General features: G+C 45.1%; 1 protein-coding gene across 3 annotated transcripts; it reads left to right on the top strand.

Moving 5' to 3' along the window:
- Window positions 1–2,221: 2,221 nt before the first annotated feature.
- Window positions 2,222–17,278, top strand: LOC100862324 (protein FAM205A-2-like). Of its 3 annotated transcripts, none has more exons than XM_003689246.5 (4): window positions 10,154–11,683; window positions 12,269–12,314; window positions 12,753–12,813; window positions 13,460–17,278. In XM_003689246.5, exons 1-4 carry the CDS (start codon window positions 11,540–11,542, stop codon window positions 17,133–17,135), a joined length of 3,927 nt encoding a protein of 1,308 aa, XP_003689294.1. In that variant the 5' UTR covers window positions 10,154–11,539; the 3' UTR covers window positions 17,136–17,278. The 3 variants fall into 3 exon arrangements, with proteins under 3 accessions (XP_030107504.1, XP_003689294.1, XP_006536442.1); XM_006536379.1 differs by having other exon boundaries at window positions 11,619–11,683; window positions 12,635–12,813; XM_030251644.1 differs by lacking the exons at window positions 10,154–11,683; window positions 12,269–12,314 and adding an exon at window positions 2,222–2,492.
- Window positions 17,279–18,035: the final 757 nt, after the last annotated feature.

Genomic DNA, 18,035 nt, shown 5'->3' with positions numbered 1-18,035 from the left:
GCACCAGGGCAAGCTCAAGCTCTCCAGCACTGACCCATTTACCCAATTTTACAATCGGCAAGGGCAGGGCCAGATCTCCCTATGTTCCGTCCCTGAAACCCACATGGCAGAAAGAGAGGACCAACTCTTGAAAGTTGTCCTCTGACCACCACATGGTACAAGTGCAACTTCACAATGAATAAATGAATGTATAAAGATTGTTTATTTAGAAGGTAGAATCTACTCAAGCGATTGGCTCCTTGGGATGTGTTTGGGAGGTGTAGCTCTGTCCTTGGCTCTTTCTGCTCCCTCACTGTTTTCCTTCTGGATTTCTTGAGGTGAGGGCAGCTTTTCTTGCCACCGGCTCCCATACCCACTATTACCTGCTTCATCATAGATCCAGAACGACATGGCCAAGGGACTGAGGACTGAAATGCCTGAAATCATGGGTCCAAATGAATCTTTTTTCCCCTTTGTGCTCATGTATTTTCTCTCAATGATGGGAAGATGCCTAACACACTACTCAGGGTGGGCATGAGTGTTCATCAGACTAGTAGGGTGAAGACTGAATGCTGAGGAAACTATGAAATAGACTCTTCACAGTTTTGGGATACAAAGGTTTTATGAGGCCATTCTCACTGGGCAAGATAGTCTAAAGGATTTCCAGAATTCCTGAGTGTTACAGAAACATCACAGTATCCACAGGGATCAAGCAATTAGCACAAATGCAGATTAATGGGACGAGGACAAGAATGACTGTTTCTAGAAATGAGCTGCAAAACACTTGCCCCATGCCTTAGCTGCACATCAATAAATGCACATCAAATAAAGCTACAAGAATATCTAACCACAACTAGCTACTGTTTTTGTTTGTTTGTTTGTTTTTATGATTCGGGCTGGAAGTGCTCCTCTGTGCAGGCATCATTGCCCTGAGCAGGCTGGATGGTGAAATATGGATAGAAAGAGCTGCAGATACACAAAGCCTTGGACAGAGTTCCACAACAAGCCGAGTTGGTGAGCCTCCATGGACAGCAGTGCTTATAATCTCTTCCCACTCAAACTGGAGGCTTCCCCTCCTTGCTCTTATTGTGCAATTTAAAGACACTGCTGTCTTTGTGGTTGGAACACTGCTGGACTTTTGGTTTAAACATGCTGTTGACCAAATGTCTTACTGAGGAATCTTTCCATTGGTCCAATTCTGTAATGAGTACAGGCGCTGATAACTGACTTCCCGAGGAGCCAGTGCTTACACGGGATTGAACAGTATGTAGCCTAGTAGATCTGATAACATGTTATTGGCTTGGGGTTTGATTCTTGGTCCCTTTCTTCACTTAAAGTTAAGAACTCTAATGTTGATGATGTGCACAGATCTGTGTAGAACAAAACCTAGGGAAGAAATGGAAACTGGGTGGTCGTCAGTGTGATTAATCTGGGTGGGATGAGGTTGTGGTGTCATACTTTCTTTTAGCTGGAATGCATTTTTGTACCACAATGTAAGTTCCAATAAAAGCTTACTTAATTAAAAAAACAAAACAAACAAACAAACCTGCCACCTTGGTTTTCCCTTCCACACCTGCCCTTTTTGTATTTCTGATGTCTGATTAACCCCTTTAGTGAATATCAAGGCTTTTCATTTCTGATCCTTAAATATGTTCTCTCCCTGAACCTCTGTGTACTTGTCAGACACATTTCCAGGTAAGGAAGGTAGAAGTTTCTCTGTCCCAGTCACTCTTCCTGACAATGTACCTGGTATGCCAAAGTATTTAGTTTTCTGAGGATGAGTAACTTATAAGTAGGCAAGTGTAGGGGGCTGATCTGGTATTGCTATGTATTCAAATGCTAAATATCAGCCCCTAAGATCTGGTTGCCCCCTGGGCTGTTAGGGATGGTTAAGAAATACAAGTTAATAGTTACTAGTATCATGCCAGATGCTAGTCTAGATTATCACAGAAATATACACCCTAGGTTGCACAGATAATTTATACCTATAAACAAGCAATGTTTGCTTGCTCAGGTATGCTATAAATAGATGGATAGTCTTCAAAACTCTCAGATACTCATAGAATAGGGCATTTAAAGTTTGTTTGTTGTTGTTGTTTGTTTTTTTTTATTTTTTTATTTAAGACCTTCTTGACATAAAGGCATGTCAGCTTCTGGCAGTACCCCATTCTATTTCAAAGAAGATGATGAGCATCAAGAATCTCCAACCGGAGTTTGCCTCAATGTGGCAAGCTGCCACAGGGCAGAGAGTTGCCCATAATTCAACTACAGACATAATGCTGTTCAGAAAGGACAAACAGGCTCAGGGACATCTGCCAAGCTCTGCCAAGAGAGGGTAAGCAAGTCCTTTATAATTCCTGCTTCACAAAATGTCTGTCAGATATACTGGGCCAGAAGGATGAAGATGGATGCTCCAACATTATGGAGACAATTCTGGGGAACTGTCCAGGCAGCCATTTCTCAGCCATTTCTTAACCTTGAAAGCTGCTTGCCTGCATTTCCTACAAATTCAGGTAATATTTACCCCTTCTCACATCTCTAATGGGGATGAAGGCCAGAGAGTTATAGTCTTACAATTAAACTTAAGTTATAAAGGATCTAAAAAATATACTTTAGGGTCTAAAGAGGTTTTTAAGGATGGCAAATGAAAGTTATGTAAGTTGGAGGACTTGAAGGTTTAAGTTATAAATGGATGTTTTAAGGTTGATAATTGCAAGTTATGAAAGTTAGAGAATTTAATGCCTAAGATGGTGTATTAGTCAGGGTTCTCTAGAGTCACAGAACTTATGGATAGTCTCTAGATAATAAAGGAATTTATTGATGACTTACAGTCGGCAGCTCAATTCCCAACAATTGTTCAGTCGCAGCTGTGAATGGAAGTCCAAGGATCTAGCAGTTACTCAGTCTCACGCAGCAAGCAGGCGAAGGAGCAAGAGCAAGAGCTAGACTCCTTCTTCCAATGTCCTTATATTGTCTCCAGCAGAAGGTGTAGCCCAGATTAAAGGTGTGTTCCGCCACACCTTTAATCCCAGATGAAAGGCGTAGCCCAGATTAAAGGTGTGTTCCTTAAACACGGAGATTCAATCTTCTGGAATCCATAGCCACTATGGCTCAAGATCTTCAAACCAAGATCCAGATAAGGATCTCCAAGCCTCCAGATAAGGGTCACTGGTGAGCCTTCCAATTCCGGATAGTAGTTCATTCCAAATATTGTCAAGTTGACAACCAGAAATTGCCACTACAATCCACCCCTTGTCAACTTGACACAAATAATATCTCATGTTCACATGAAACAATAACAAGGTTGTAAATAGGCCTAACATGATATAACTATTCCTCGTACAATCGCAAACGCATTAGTAAATTGACAATGGCATTCATATTACTTTATAATCCTCGTTTCTGCAACTGGTTACGTGGCCTTAATTGGTATTTATAACTACCTTCCTCTACTACCCATTCTGTATTTCCTTCACCTTCAGCCAGCACCTCAGCAGGTCTTGGCTCTTTTCCTGGAGGATTGACCCATACCTTCATTCCTGATGGGTCTGTGTCCTTTGTCATCCTGCTTGGATTAGGCTGTTGTAGTTTCCCATTGACTTTAATCACAGGACATGGTAGTACTAAGAGACGCCCTAAGGGATCTCCTACACTCCAGACATAATCTTGCTTACCACCATTGTGAAGAGGTAATCCAATTTCCCCATGGTAATCTGGATCTATCACCCCTCCTAACACTGTTATTCCTTTTTTAGCCTGTTGGTTTAAGGGCATTAGAAGCCCAAAATGACCAGGGGGAAGTCTGAGCTTCCAGTTCAATGGAATGTTTGTTGTAGCTCCTGGTAGGAGCACTCCCCTCTCTGGAGCCAAAACTTCTAGGCCAGCAGAACCTAGAGTTATGGGGACAGGAAGCAAAAATTTTCCTAGAGGGTCACTAGGAGTGATAGTAAGTGGAACTATTCCCTTTTCCACCCCTTGATTCCTGGACCCATGAATCCTGGCTATGGGTGAAACTGTACCATATATCGAGCGCTGATTCAAAGCATATACTGCCTTCTGAAGAACTCTACCCCAGCCTTCCAAGCTGTTACCACCTAATTGGCGCTGTAACTGCGTCTTCAAAAGGCCATTCCATCTTTCTATCAGACCAGCTGCTTCAGGATGGTGGGGAACGTGGTAAGACCAGTGAATTCCATGATCGTGGGCCCACTGTCGTACTTCTCTGGCTGTGAAATGAGTTCCTTGGTCAGAAGCAATACTGTGTGGAATACCATGACGATAGATAAGGCATTCTGTCAGTCCGTGAATGGTGGTTTTAGCAGAGGCATTACGTGCAGGAAAGGCAAATCCATAACCAGAATAAGTATCTACTCCAGTAAGAACAAAACGCTGTCCTTTCCATGAAGGAAGTGGTCCAACGTAGTCAACCTGCCACCAGGTTGCTGGCTGGTCACCTCGAGGAATGGTGCCATATCTGGGGCTCAGTGTTGGTTTCTGCTGTTGGCAGATCTGGCAATCAGCAGCAGCTGTAGCCAGGTCAGCTTTGGTGAGTGGAAGCCCGTGTTGCTGAGCCCAAGCATAACCTCCATCTCGACCACCATGGCCACTTTGTTCATGTGCCCATTGAGCAATGACAGGGATGGCTGGGGAGAGAGGCTGATTGTCCACAGAACGGGTCATCTTATCCACTTGATTATTGAACTCCTCCTCGGCTGAAGTCACCTTTTGGTGAGCATTTACATGGGACACAAATATCTTCACATCCTTTGCCCATTTGGAGAGATCTATCCACATACTTCTTCCCCAGATGTCTTTCTCACCAATTTTCCAATTGTGATCTTTCCAAGTGCCTGACCATCCAGCCAATCCATTGGCTACAGCCCATGAGTCAGTGAATAATCGTACATCTGGCCATTTCTTCTTGCAAACAAACTGTAATACCATGTGTACTGCCCGAAGTTCTGCCCACTGTGAAGATTTCCCTTCACCTGTGTCTTTCAAGGTTGTCCCAGAAAGGGGTTGTAATGCTGCAGCTGTCCACTTCTGGGTGGTGCCTGCATAACGTGCAGAGCCATCAGTAAACCAGGCTCTAGTCTTCTCCTCTTCGGTCAGTTGATCATAGGGAACACCCCATGAGGCTATAGGCGCATGCTTGGCAGCAGATGGCATTGTAACAGGAGTAGAAACCATAGGCATTTGAGCAACTTCTTCATGTAACTTGCTTGTGCCTTCAGGACCTGCTCTGGCCCGATCACGTATATACCACTTCCATTTGATAATAGACTGCTGCTGTGCGCGTCCCACTTTATGACTTGCAGGGTCTGATAGTACCCAGCTCATGATGGGTAGTTCAGGTCGCATAGTAACTTGGTGTCCTATTGTCAAACGTTCAGTTTCCACTAAGGCCCAATAGCAGGCCAAGAGCTGTTTTTCAAAGGGAGAATAGTTGTCTGCAGATGATGGTAGAGCTTTGCTCCAAAATCCCAAAGGTCTTTTCTGTGATTCACCTACAGGGGCCTGCCAGAGGCTCCAAACAGCATCTCTATCAGCCACAGACACCTCAAGTACCATTGGGTCTGCTGGGTCATATGGTCCAAGTGGTAGAGCAGCCTGCACAGCAGCCTGGACCTGTTGAAGGGCCTTCTCCTGTTCCAGGCCCCACACAAAGCTAGCAGCTTTCCGAGTCACTTGGTAAATAGGCCTAAGTAACACACCCAAGTGAGGGATGTGTTGTCTCCAGAATCCAAATAGGCCCACTAAACGTTGTGCTTCTTTCTTGGTTGTAGGAGGGGCCAGGTGCAATAACTTATCTTTCACCTTAGAAGGAATATCTCTGCATGCCCCACACCACTGGACTCCTAAGAATTTCACTGAGGTAGATGGTCCCTGAATTTTGGTTGGATTTATTTCCCATCCTCTGATACTCATATGTGTTACCAATGAGTCCAAAGTGGTTGCTACTTCCTGCTCACTTGGTCCAATCAGCATAATGTCATCAATATAGTGCACCAATGTGATATTTTGTGGAAGATCCAAACGATCAAGATCCCTTCTAACTAAATTATGACACAGGGCAGGAGAGTTAATATATCCTTGAGGCAAAACTGTGAAAGTATACTGTTGGCCTTGCCAACTGAAAGCAAATTGCTTCTGGTGGTCCTTATGGACAGGTACTGAGAAGAAGGCATTTGCCAGATCAATAGCCGCATACCAGGTGCCAGGAGATGTGTTAATTTGCTCAAGTAACGAAACTACATCTGGTACAGTAGCTGCAATTGGAGTTACTACCTGATTTAGTTTTCGATAATCAACTGTGCATTCTCCATGATCCATCTGTTTTCTGCACTGGCCAGATAGGAGAGTTAAATGGAGATGTGGTGGGAACCACCACCCCTGCATCTTTCAAGTCCTTGATAGTGGCAGTAATTTCTGCAATGCCTCCAGGAATACGATACTGTTTTTGATTCACTATTTTCTTTGGCAGAGGCAACTCTAAAGGCTTCCATTTGGCCTTTCCAACCATAATAGCCCTCACTTTACAGTTCAGGGAACCAATATGAGAATTCTGCCAATTTCTGAGTATATCTATCTCAATTATACATTCTGGAACTGGGGAAATTACCACAGGATGTGTCCGGGGACCTACTGGACCTACTGTGAGTCGGACATCAGTCAAAACTCCATTAATCACCTGCCCTCCATAAGCCCCTACTTTAACTGGAGGGCCACAATGTTTCTTGGGATCCCCTGGGATCAGTGTCAACTCAGAACCAGTATCCAGCAGACCCCGAAAAGTCTGATTATTTCCTTTTCCCCAGTGTACAGTTACTCTTGTAAAAGGCTGTAGGTCCCTCTGGGGAAGAACTGGAGAAAGGGTAACAGCAAAACCTTTGGGTGTCTTATCAAGATCCTTCCTCAGCGGAACCTGGCCACCCCTTCATTCAAGGGGTTCTGGATCTGCAAACTGTCTCAAGTCTGGAAATTGATTCACTGGCCGAGATTGCTGTTTACCACGATCTAATGTAGCCTTTCTTTCATTTAGCTGTTTACCACCATCTAATGTAGCCTTTCTTTCATTTGTTTGAGAATTTTTCTGCTTATACAGATCAAACAAATATGCAGTAGGCTTCCTATGTATTTCATTCCTGGAAACACCATGATTGGTTAGCCAGTACCAAAGGTCCAACCTAGTCATGCCATTATAAATTTCACCTCTCCTGTGCTGACCATTACTGGGTATGTTATAAACATTCTTTTGTCTACGCTGTCCATTATAATAACTAGGATCACCTTGTCTCCGGCGATTCAATGCTGCCACCTGGCCCTTGTTACCTCGGAATCCAACTAAACCCAGTGAATTTAATTCATCTAATTGAGCAGAAGCATCTCCAATGCTAAGATCTGGCACAAGGAAAAGGGAAAGAACAAAACCCTTCAAATGTGCTGGTGCCCCTCTCACCAATTTGCGTCTTATAGAGCTAGTGAAAGGCATATCTTCTGGACCTTCCCATTGTGGACAATTATGCTTTACACAATATATCCACTCTAGCATTGCAATTTCCCGAAGTCTTAAAATCCCTTCATCAACACTAAGCCACGGAATATCAGGCATCTCCAAGTCATTTCCAGTAGGCCATCTTTTGATAAACACCTCAGCCAACCATTCAAACAAACTTTTGACACCTTTTTTAACTATGCGAGCTTCCGTATTAAACCTAGAATCTCTACTCAGAGGACCCATGTCAATAAACTCAGCCTGCTCTAGTCTTATGTTCCTTCCACCCTTATCCCACACCCTTAAAATCCATTCCCACACATATTCACCAGGTTTCTGCTTGAATGAATTAGCAAACTCATTAAGCTCCTTAGTAGTGTAGCAAATTTCCTCATGGACTACACTTTCTACCTCCCCTCTAGGAGCCTGTTTTGCTTTGAGTCTGGTTACAGGTCTAGAAGAAACTATTGGTGGGCCTTGAGAAACATCAGTAGTGAAAGTCATTGCTGGTTTATCAGACTCTGCAAAATTAATTTCCTCATGTGGGGAAGGCATTATTTCAAGGGGTGGGGCTGAGGGTACTACTTCCTCAGGTGGGGCAAACCCTTGAGAATCTGAAGATTCAAAATTCTCAGCTTCAACATGGTCTTCCCACACATCCCCGTCCCATGTTATAGGATCCCATTCTTTGCCAATTAGAGCCCTTACTTTAACTGTCGACACACTCTGAGGCTGAGACTTGAATTTTCGCTGTAGTTCAGCCAACCTTACAATGAGAGTTTCCGTTTGATTTTCTGCAACTTGAGCTCTATTGCTACAAGAGAGAAGATTTTCTTCAAGGACACACTTAGCAACTTTTAGATCGTTTACTTGTGTCTGGAGCCTTTCGATTTTATCACACAACACCTTCCTTTCATTCATCATTTTTTCCACAGATACTAAGAGCAGCCAGCCAGTAAAATCATTTTCCGATTTTTTCCCCATCTTGTAGAAAGCTTTGTGCACTGAATCACCTAATTCATTAAGAAAATCAAGGGCATTAGCTTCTTTAAGTTCGGAATATAGTTTCAACCATGGGTCTTCAAAATTCTGAGCTCCCAGGAGGGAGAGAATCTGGAGAGGTTTCAATAGTTGAAAGTGCTGGTGGATCAACAAGCCAATTCCAGTATTTTAAAAGATTCATCCTTGTACTTCTGTTACTCTAGAACCACTCCTGGTACCAACTTCTGTATTAGTCAGGGTTCTCTAGAGTCACAGAACTTATGGATAGTCTCTAGATAATAAAGGAATTTATTGATGACTTACAGTCGGCAGCTCAATTCCCAACAATTGTTCAGTCGCAGCTGTGAATGGAAGTCCAAGGATCTAGCAGTTACTCAGTCTCACGCAGCAAGCAGGCGAAGGAGCAAGAGCAAGAGCTAGACTCCCTTCTTCCAATGTCCTTATATTGTCTCCAGCAGAAGGTGTAGCCCAGATTAAAGGTGTGTTCCGCCACACCTTTAATCCCAGATGAAAGGCGTAGCCCAGATTAAAGGTGTGTTCCTTAAACACGGAGATTCAATCTTCTGGAATCCATAGCCACTATGGCTCAAGATCTTCAAACCAAGATCCAGATAAGGATCTCCAAGCCTCCAGATAAGGGTCACTGGTGAGCCTTCCAATTCCGGATAGTAGTTCATTCCAAATATTGTCAAGTTGACAACCAGAAATAGCCACTACAGATGGTAATGAGAAAATGATTTAAATACAGAACTCTAAACTCACCAATATAGGCTAAATAATAGAACACTTTCTCCAAATACAAAAGGAGTGGACATTATGAATGTTAATTATTACACCATAGATTTCATAATTGTTCTTACTATACACACTTTATTGTTGTAAGAAAAGTAGTCTTTTTATTCATACAAAAGAGGGAAATGTAGGGAACTGATCTGGCACTGTTATCTATTCAAATGCTAAATACTGACCCCCAAGATCTGGTTGCCTTTGGTGAGGAGAACCTCAGGTGTGAGGAGATCTTCATGAACACAAAATGATGCTATGTAACCTTGCTTCCCAAGTTAATTGATTAATAAAAGGCTAAAACCTGTGATTGGGCAGTAGATAGAGGTAGGTGCGTTTTCAGCTACCTGGCTTGGGGTCACAGGTAGGGAGAAAACGGAGAAGAAAGGACACACAGAGAAGAGGAGGCCACCATGAGAGTGGATGGACCACGAGCACATGGCCAGGAGAAATGGCAAATAACAAGGGACATATGGCTGGGATGTAAGTTAGAATAACTCCAAACCTGCCCAATCTAGGCTCACAGCTTGTTAATAAAATACAAGGATTGTATGTCTTTTGTACAGGCTAGCTTGAATATGTAATTCCTTTTATAGGCAAACATAAGAATTGCTTAGCAATCTAGGACTCTGCTTGGCTTGGGCTATGCACACATACCACACTCCAAACAATATGCCTATGCAATCTGTAAGGAACCTAGGACCCCCATTTGTATTGAGCTATGCACACAGCCATCTCTAAAGAATTGAGGGCTGGAGAGATGGCTCAGTGGTTAAGAGCACCGACTGCTCTTCCGAAGGTTCTGAGTTCAAATCCCAGCAACCACATGGTGGCTCACAACCACCCATAATGAGATCTGACTCCCTCTTCTGGTGCATCTGAAGACAGCTGCAGTGTACTTAGATACAATAATAAATAAATCTTAAAAAAATATTTTAAAAGAATTGAATAAGTTGTTCCACTCTTAACAACCATTGAACTTGGACAGTTTCTATTCAAAGATGTTTCAACTACATCTTGTAAGAGGATAGTAAGATTGATATAACCTGAATTAATTTTGGGTGCATGGGTAACAAGATGAAAGTATGTACTCTGGGTGAACTTTTAGGGAGTAAACCCCTATTTGCCATCTTATGCCTATGTATAATTGGGTACACATATCAAAAATCAGGTGCATTATGGAAAGAACGTGCACCGTAGGAAAGAGGTTATTATGCCCAGATCCGAGGGTCCCCAAAGACCACTAGGAGTTGAACTCTAGTATGCAAAGACAAAGAGTCTTTATTCAAGCTCGAGCTTGGACCCTCAGGCCCCTCTGATGAGCAAGGTAGCACAGAAGGCCCCAAGCATCTAAGGTTCAGCCCTTTTATTTCAGTTACAGCAGCAGGGTGAGTGGCTTATCAGCTTGGCAGTTACATGATTGGTTAACAATTATTTCAGTTGGCTTAAAGAATTTATATCTATCTATAACGTCTGGAACATTAGGTATTTTCCTGCTGGTGAACCATGTTTAGGGTGGTTCCTTCCTGGAACAGTTTGTGGTTTTCTCAGTAATTAGGGTTGAACCTGAGGATAGGGCCTAGTGTATAATAAAATGGAAGCCTGGTTACAAGATGGAGTTTGTCTTGTCAAGTTGGGGCCCTTCAAGGTTACATAACACTCTGTCAGTCTAGATAAAGAATCACCTATGCAACCTTTAGCAACCAAATTCCTCCTTCTCTTAATTCCATAAAAGGAAATGCCAGACAGTCCTTGGGGACCTTTAGTCAGTGGCCCACGGTCACTATTTTAACCACATTCCTTCTTTCTCTTCTATACTATCACTTTGCTTTGGATACAATTTTGTACTTTGCAAATCTGTATCTGATCATTTCAATGCTGTGAATAAGATGTCATGAACCTGGCAGCACTAAGCCCAGACTCTGACCACCAGGAACAACTACACAGCTGTGAAGAAAAGAACCAAGCCAACGGGCTGGTGGAGAGGGGTGGGTGGGTACAGGGAAAATGGAGAGCAGGTCCTGCTTGTGAATGTGACATTCATGACCAAAGGTTCATGACCTTTAAAGATAACCATGTCTCTATCCTCTGCTGTAGGCTGAATTACCACACAAGCTTTCTTGATGGAATAGAGGTCTTTGTGATGCAGTCTGGTGGCCTGATTCTGTTCTCTGTGACATGCACATGTCAAGGCTTGGCCCTGGGAGCTATTAGGCACATGGACTCTGAATGTCCTAAGAGTAGGATGGCTGGTCTCCTCATGCTGATGAGGTTCAGACCATGCTGAGCACTATGTGCTTTCTGTGGGACACTGAATGTCCCTTGTATGTCTATTTCTGCTTCTTCATCATTGTCCTAATTGTCTGGCAAGTGCGTCAGAATTACCAAGGATTGAAGTGCGAAAATAGAAGAAGCTGCTGTCGGGTAGGGAAACCCTGTGACCAATACTGAGCTGGTAGAGACGCTTTCAAGATCCGTCTTCCACTTATGGCCTCACTACCCCATCTGACAGTTTGGATATGATACTTTGAAGGGTGTTTATATAATACCTTTCTCCTGTGAGGCCTTTCCTTACCAGAATGTTTATGAGTTGTAAACCAAAAACCATTGTATTGCTTTGAATAGAAGATTAGCATTATCTCAGATCTCCCAATACAGGAGAATTTCCCATTTTATTTTGTTACAGCATTTATACCTGGAAAGCTTTTTATATTAGAACACATCCTATATGTGTTCTATTCTTTCTACTCTTTTGCCTGCAAACTCTGGTAAAACATCACTCAGTAGACGGATAGGAAATAGAGTTCAGATTAGTTTCAAAGAGAACCAGAAAAATGGAGAAGAAGGGAAAGTCAGGGAAAAAAAAAGTAGAGCCTAGCAGAAGGCAGGGGAGGAGAGCGTAAAAAATACACATAGATAAGGAAAGGAAAGGAAAAGTGCAAGATATTTATCACAATATGAACACAAAAGAAAGTTCCAGCCTCACATTCTAATATTTTTCTCTTTAAGCGTCATCAAAAAGTCAGGCAAAGGGCTAAAGATGCAGCGTCAAGAGGTAAAGTTCCAATGTCCCCTGACTCCCCGCCCCGGGAGAGCTCCCACAGTTCCTCTTCTCTATGACCTTGCCCAGTGCCAAGTGCTCTAACTTCTGAGGTTCCAGAGCCACTAACTGGTGACATTTACAAAGGACTGATCTTGATGGGAAATGAGAAATTAAGAATGTTAAAAAAAATTCTCTGCCTTACTCCCCTGACAAGAAAGAATTGAGGAATTAAGGCGTCCTTAACTGTCATTTACTGAGTTTATGACCCTATGGGATTCATTTCACCTATGGGTTTATCAATAAAATAAGCACACTATTAATTATCCCTACAGGGGACAGTGCGTTGTAAATGGTGGTGCTCTACCCAGACAAGGCACAGAGCACCAAGTCTAGGAGCTCAGCTTCCTGTTACTGTAGAATCCCATATAACACTGTGTCCTGATTCCTCAGCCAGGAGACTTTCCCGAGAAGAAGATGAGAAGCCATGCGAGCTGCTCTCTATCATGAAAAGGTGACTTCTTGACCTCTGTATCTAAACTCTGATGATTTCTTGGTCTGATCCAGGCCAGGGGTGAGGAAAGGAGTAACTGAGGGAAGGACAAATACAGGCAGGCAGGTTCACCAGCTGAGAGGGCTGCCAGGGCAGAGATGGGTCACATCTCAGCAGGGAAGAGCCACCCCACACCCAATCTGTATGTTAGGGTCTCAGCAGGTCTGAATTTCAGAACGGACTCACGCATGCTCTGTAAAGGACATTGCTAGGGTTGCACCCAGACACCAACCTGTCAAGAGAGGGAATTCAGCATAAAGAGGTCACCATGTCATGTGGTCTTCCTGCTGCTCCCTTCCAAAGGCAGAGCCCTGGGTTTGGCTGGACCCTGCTGCAATTACCTCCTGTCTGTCCTCAGTGGGGGAGCAGTTGTTGGGATGCCATCTTCCCATCATCTTACCCTCTACTTCATTTCTGGAGAGCACAAAAGATTCCCAAGAGTTTCTGGATACAGCAGCACCCCATGCTTTGAGTGAGGACCTCATTTCCTACAGTGTAGGATTAGAACTTTGGGACTGGAGAAAAGGGCCCAGAAACCTCCAGACAGTCTTCCAAAAAGACAGACAAAGTTCCTTCATTAATAGTTGTCTTATTTTTCTCTTCCAAGCCAAAGCTGGGTCCCCAAGCAGGGAAATGTGCGGCAGCTCCTGTGTTTAGATCCCAGCTGCCAAATCTGTGAGGCTACGACTCTAGAGATTCGGCAGTTGCTGCAGAGTAAGAAAAGCCAGATCTCCCCTGCCTTGTTGGGACTGCCACAGAGAGCCGCTTGCCTGGAGATGCCCATATCCAGTGAGTCTTTTGAATGGAATCAGGATTTTTACTCCAGGTACTCCACAAACTCTCCAGTGGTGCCTGGAAACCAAACACTCACACAGCTAACAGAAGAGTTAACAGAGTCTACCAATGCAGATGGTGTCCTGCTTTGCTGGACTGATCCCCTCCAGATAGGACAGGAATTTCATCTGGCAGACATGCCCATGGCCTCTGAGACACTGGTTTCTCCAGGGCTTGAGGAGCCAGTGGTTTTAATGAATGAGGAAGACACAGTGCACAGCAATTTAAACTATATCCAGCAGCTCCAAGACCATGAGGCATTGAACTCACAGATTCCTTTTCAGACCCTGACCCCACAGCTTACTGTCACACATCCTATGGCTGTGTCGATTGTCACCGATGCCCCGCAGCCATTCCTCAGTCCGGAAGTATTAAGGCTTTTGGAGATACATGTGAAAAAACTGATGCATTTCCAAAGGTGGGGGCTCCCCAGACGTGTAGAGGAGTCCCTAAAGCAATTCATGCCAAACCCACCAGTGTATCTCCCGCCAGAACATAACCAACCAGTTTCATTTATCCTGAATACTAGCTCTCAAGACTGTGTTCATAGGTTTGAGGGTATTTCGCCCGAGACCTGGTACTCATATATGGATGGACAACCTATCCAGACCTTTTGGGTTTCTGAGTGGTCTAGTGGTGACCAAGGACAAAGACTATCCTGCAAACCAATCCCTAGCCCTGTGGAAAAGCCCTTACTCACTCCTGACTATGAACTTTTACATGACCTCTGTCTATCGCCTGAGGGACAAGTTGATGGCTCCCAGAGCAATCTTCAGAAGAAATTCACTCAGTTATTCTGCGGTCTCCCTTCTATGCATAGTGAATCCTTGGGGTCCACCTTCTTGTGCACTCAAGGTGTCTCCAAGAATACACTCAAACCCCCCTACAAAGAGCCTCATTTCTTGAAGGTGTCCCCACCTATTCCCTTACCTGAGGCAGCCCCGCCCCCTTCTTCAACTTCTCCAAATGAGTCTTTGGATGAGCCTCAAAGAGCTCAGATCGGTGGTGTTCCATTTCTGACTCTGTCAGAATGTAAAACTTTGGAGTGGCATCTTCTACAAAGACAGCTTCAGCTTCAGTGGGGCCTGCCGGCTGTCATCGCTAGACCTCCACGTGTGCAGAGCCACACGCAGTATAAGCATAAGCCATGGAATAAAGCCAAGCCACGTGAGACTTTAAAATTTTTCGGGCCAGGAAAACCCTTCTCAGCTCTCACCAGAGAGCTTTTCTTCATCCCTCAGCACGCTCGCAGGCTGCTGGAATTCCACCTGCAGAAGCGGCTGATTCACCTTCGCTGGGGGCTGCCCCAGAGGATCCAGCGCTCCATAAATATGCTGCTCTCCTCAACAGACCTGCAGTCCCTGCCCTGCGGTGGCAGTAGGCTACCTAATGTGAGCATCTCACAGCCAGGGAAACCAGAGGCCTATGGGTCTGGTGATACGTTCTTACCCACAGCGGGCAAAGGAACAACCCCCATGCCACACTTGTTTGCCAAGGCACAGGAAATGTTGAAAAGCCATGATACCAAATGTGAACAGATCCGGGAGGGCAAGGTCCCGGCCTGTGTCCAAAGCGCCTGGAAAGGCAGAATTCCTGGGGATTTGGCAGCAGGGACTTTATTCCCAAACATTCCACAAGGTCAGCCCCTGGAGCTTCAGGCAGAAAACAACCCTGACCTACATCAAGAAGCTGTTTCCTGGAAACCAATGGACCTTGACCAGGAGGCTCAGGCCTTTTCAGGTGTTTTCATTGAACACTGTAGGCGACCCCAAGCCCTGTCTGAGGAAACCATTAAGAAACTGGAGACAACTCTGAGACATAAGTATTTGGCCTTCCTGTCAGGCCTGCAGGCCCTTTACTGCATGGCCCCAACTAAAGCAACATCCCCAACTGTTGACCAATCTGTAATCACAACTATGCCCTGGTCTGTCAAAAGCCCACAGAAGCCCCTATCTCAGAAGTCTCCACTTGAAGCCCTATGCCTGAGTGGGCTTGAGCCCTGTACTCAAGATGACAAGGAGACTTCTGCAAACATTGCAGAAGAGTTCCAGCATGGAGCTCAGGGGCATGGAAGGACAGAGAAGGTGCCTCCAGAGAGACAGCCTCTCCTGAATAGACCCTACTCATTAGACACAGAGATCATGGAGAGAGTGAGTTTCTACCTGAAAAGGAAGGCTCTGGATATAAAGTTGGGAATTTCTCTAAAAGAGAGTGTGTTCCAAGAGCCAACTGCAACAGACTTGGAGAGTGAATCTGTTCAGGAGCCTCTCGGGAGTCCACGGGAAAGCACACTGCTACAGGGACCGCCCACCTTATGTCACGTTCCTGTAGCCCCAGATCCAGATAAGGTCTGCCTTAAACAGCCAGCTACTGCAGTGCAGGTTGTGTTTCAGGAGCAAAACCAACCGAGTTCCAGAGCAGTGCCCCATAGATCTGCCCGGCAGGGCTCACAAGTCCACAGGAATATGATGGAGGCCCAAGTGCACTATGTTCAGATGGGGACCGGTGGGGAAATGCTGAACCTAGGGGAACCCTTTAGCACTGAGTCCCAAAGCCCAGGCAAGAGTAAGTCAGGCTATGTCCCTACAGTGGCAGGCAAGAGAAAAATCCCAGGGAAACCCAAGGTCGTGGGGGACCTTGGAGAAGGGGACGCAGGTCTTGGATTTTCCCTGGTCAGTCTAAAGACACGCCAGGATGGAGAGCAGGAGAAGAGGCTCCTGCACAGACAACTCCAGGGCTCCTCACTACAGGCCCAAACCTTTCATCTTGAGGGTGCCTGTCCACACAGCCCCCAGGAGTCCCCTGAGCTCCAGTTCGCAGATCCACCTCCAGAAGTCTTCATGGAGACAGACTCTGAGCAGGACATGGAAGACAGTCAAAGCAAGGAATCCATTGTCCCAGAACCTGCGAGGACTGCTAAAGCCCCCCAGCCTATGCTCTCCCGGGCTTCCCAGGGCCTTCCTTTCCCACGCTCACCAACTCAGAGAAAGCCTTCTCAGGGCCAACCTGGTCCAGGTCACGTCCCACCAGGGCATGCAACGCCAGCCTCTCCCTACACGAGACCCAGCCGCCTTCCAGAGGCTGGCTTGAAAAATAAAATGAAATTATTTTTTCATTCAATTAAACTCAAGATGAAGAGCAAAGCACACACGGAGCCATCCACGGTCTCTACACCTGGAAAGGTGGCCAAAACCAGTAAAGAAAATATTGATAGGGGTCTGCCTCAAGCCAAGAGCCCCACCAAGAAAACAAAGCCAGAGGACTTCAGAGGGCCCAAGGCCCAGTTTTCAGTAGTTGGCCCCTGTCTAACTCCTTCCTATATTCTAGACAGTAAGTTCTGGCCTCGACCTCGACGAGTTGGCTCTGTCTCAGTACTAGGCCACTCTTACCATTGCCCTCGGCACTGTCCTAGGTTGGCTTATGCCAATCAACAGAGAAACCCACCCTAGGTCCCAGGGTTCACATCAGAAATGTTGTTCTGTTAATGGACCCCCTCCTTTGTATCCTTTAAAGAGAACGATTATTGTTATTTTCTCTAATGAACAGGTGGATTAAGGAGCCACCCATAATATATTCTGTACCTGTAAACCAAGAGTTGTCTGTCTTTTCTTGTCTCTGCTGTAGATTATTAAGGGAAGGGATGAAGGAAGCAACAACATCCAACCCCATCCTGCAGAGGAACTTTAGCCCCCAATCTCATGGCTCCTTTTAGAGAAGTACCATTGGCGCAGCTTTCTTCAAGGGATACTTTTGAGTTTATATTTTTGAGGCCGGAAGTGGAAGGCAGGCAGAGAGGGATGCTGGAAGAACAGAGAGTGGGAGATATAGCCAAAAGCAAAGTCGCTAAAAAGAAAATGCACACCGTGTATATGACAAACCACAACTGAGTTGTGGAATCTCCATGTTCACCCCAGTGCTGTTGGGAATATCTTCCTACGGACCCATTTGGAAGCTTGTTCAGCCCCTTTGCCTGGTTCTTGTACTTCAGCCCTGTGGCACCCAGAGATGCCTCCTTGGAAGGAAGATCCAGGGAGGGTGGGGAGCATAGAGAGGGAGCTCTTATACTTGGGTCAAAGCTGCTGTGTTCCTGATCTTCATGCAAGGAAAATCAGGTCAGCTTTGTTATCACTAAAGCCTAAGCAGGAGGCTAGTCCAAAGCCCAGCTGTGTTGGGGATAGGCGTTTAAAGCCATCATAGGCAGCTTGCATGACCAAGGAGTGAATTGGTCATTAAAGATTCTTGGCTAAGTCTCTATAGCACCAGAAGTTTTATAAACATATTTGAGCCTGTTAAGGCCAATAGCTTGTGCCCAGCCCTACTGTCACACCCTGTCTATAACACACACACAC

Source organism: Mus musculus (genome assembly GCF_000001635.26).
Source record: "Mus musculus strain C57BL/6J chromosome 4 unlocalized genomic contig, GRCm38.p6 C57BL/6J MMCHR4UN_CTG3".
Classification (NCBI taxonomy): Eukaryota; Metazoa; Chordata; class Mammalia; order Rodentia; family Muridae; genus Mus; species Mus musculus.
The sequence above is the reverse complement of the archived record's forward strand: the minus strand, read 5'-3'. Positions and strand labels throughout refer to the sequence as shown.

Coding starts and splice junctions, on each gene's coding strand:
- LOC100862324 (XM_003689246.5), top strand. CDS start 11,540: ATGCTGAGCACTATGTGCTTTCTGTGGGACACTGAATGTCCCTTGTAT. Junction 11,684..12,268: donor ATAGAAGAAGCTGCTGTCGG/GTAGGGAAACCC, acceptor TTTCTCTTTAAG/CGTCATCAAAAAGTCAGGCA. Junction 12,315..12,752: donor TAAAGATGCAGCGTCAAGAG/GTAAAGTTCCAA, acceptor CTGATTCCTCAG/CCAGGAGACTTTCCCGAGAA.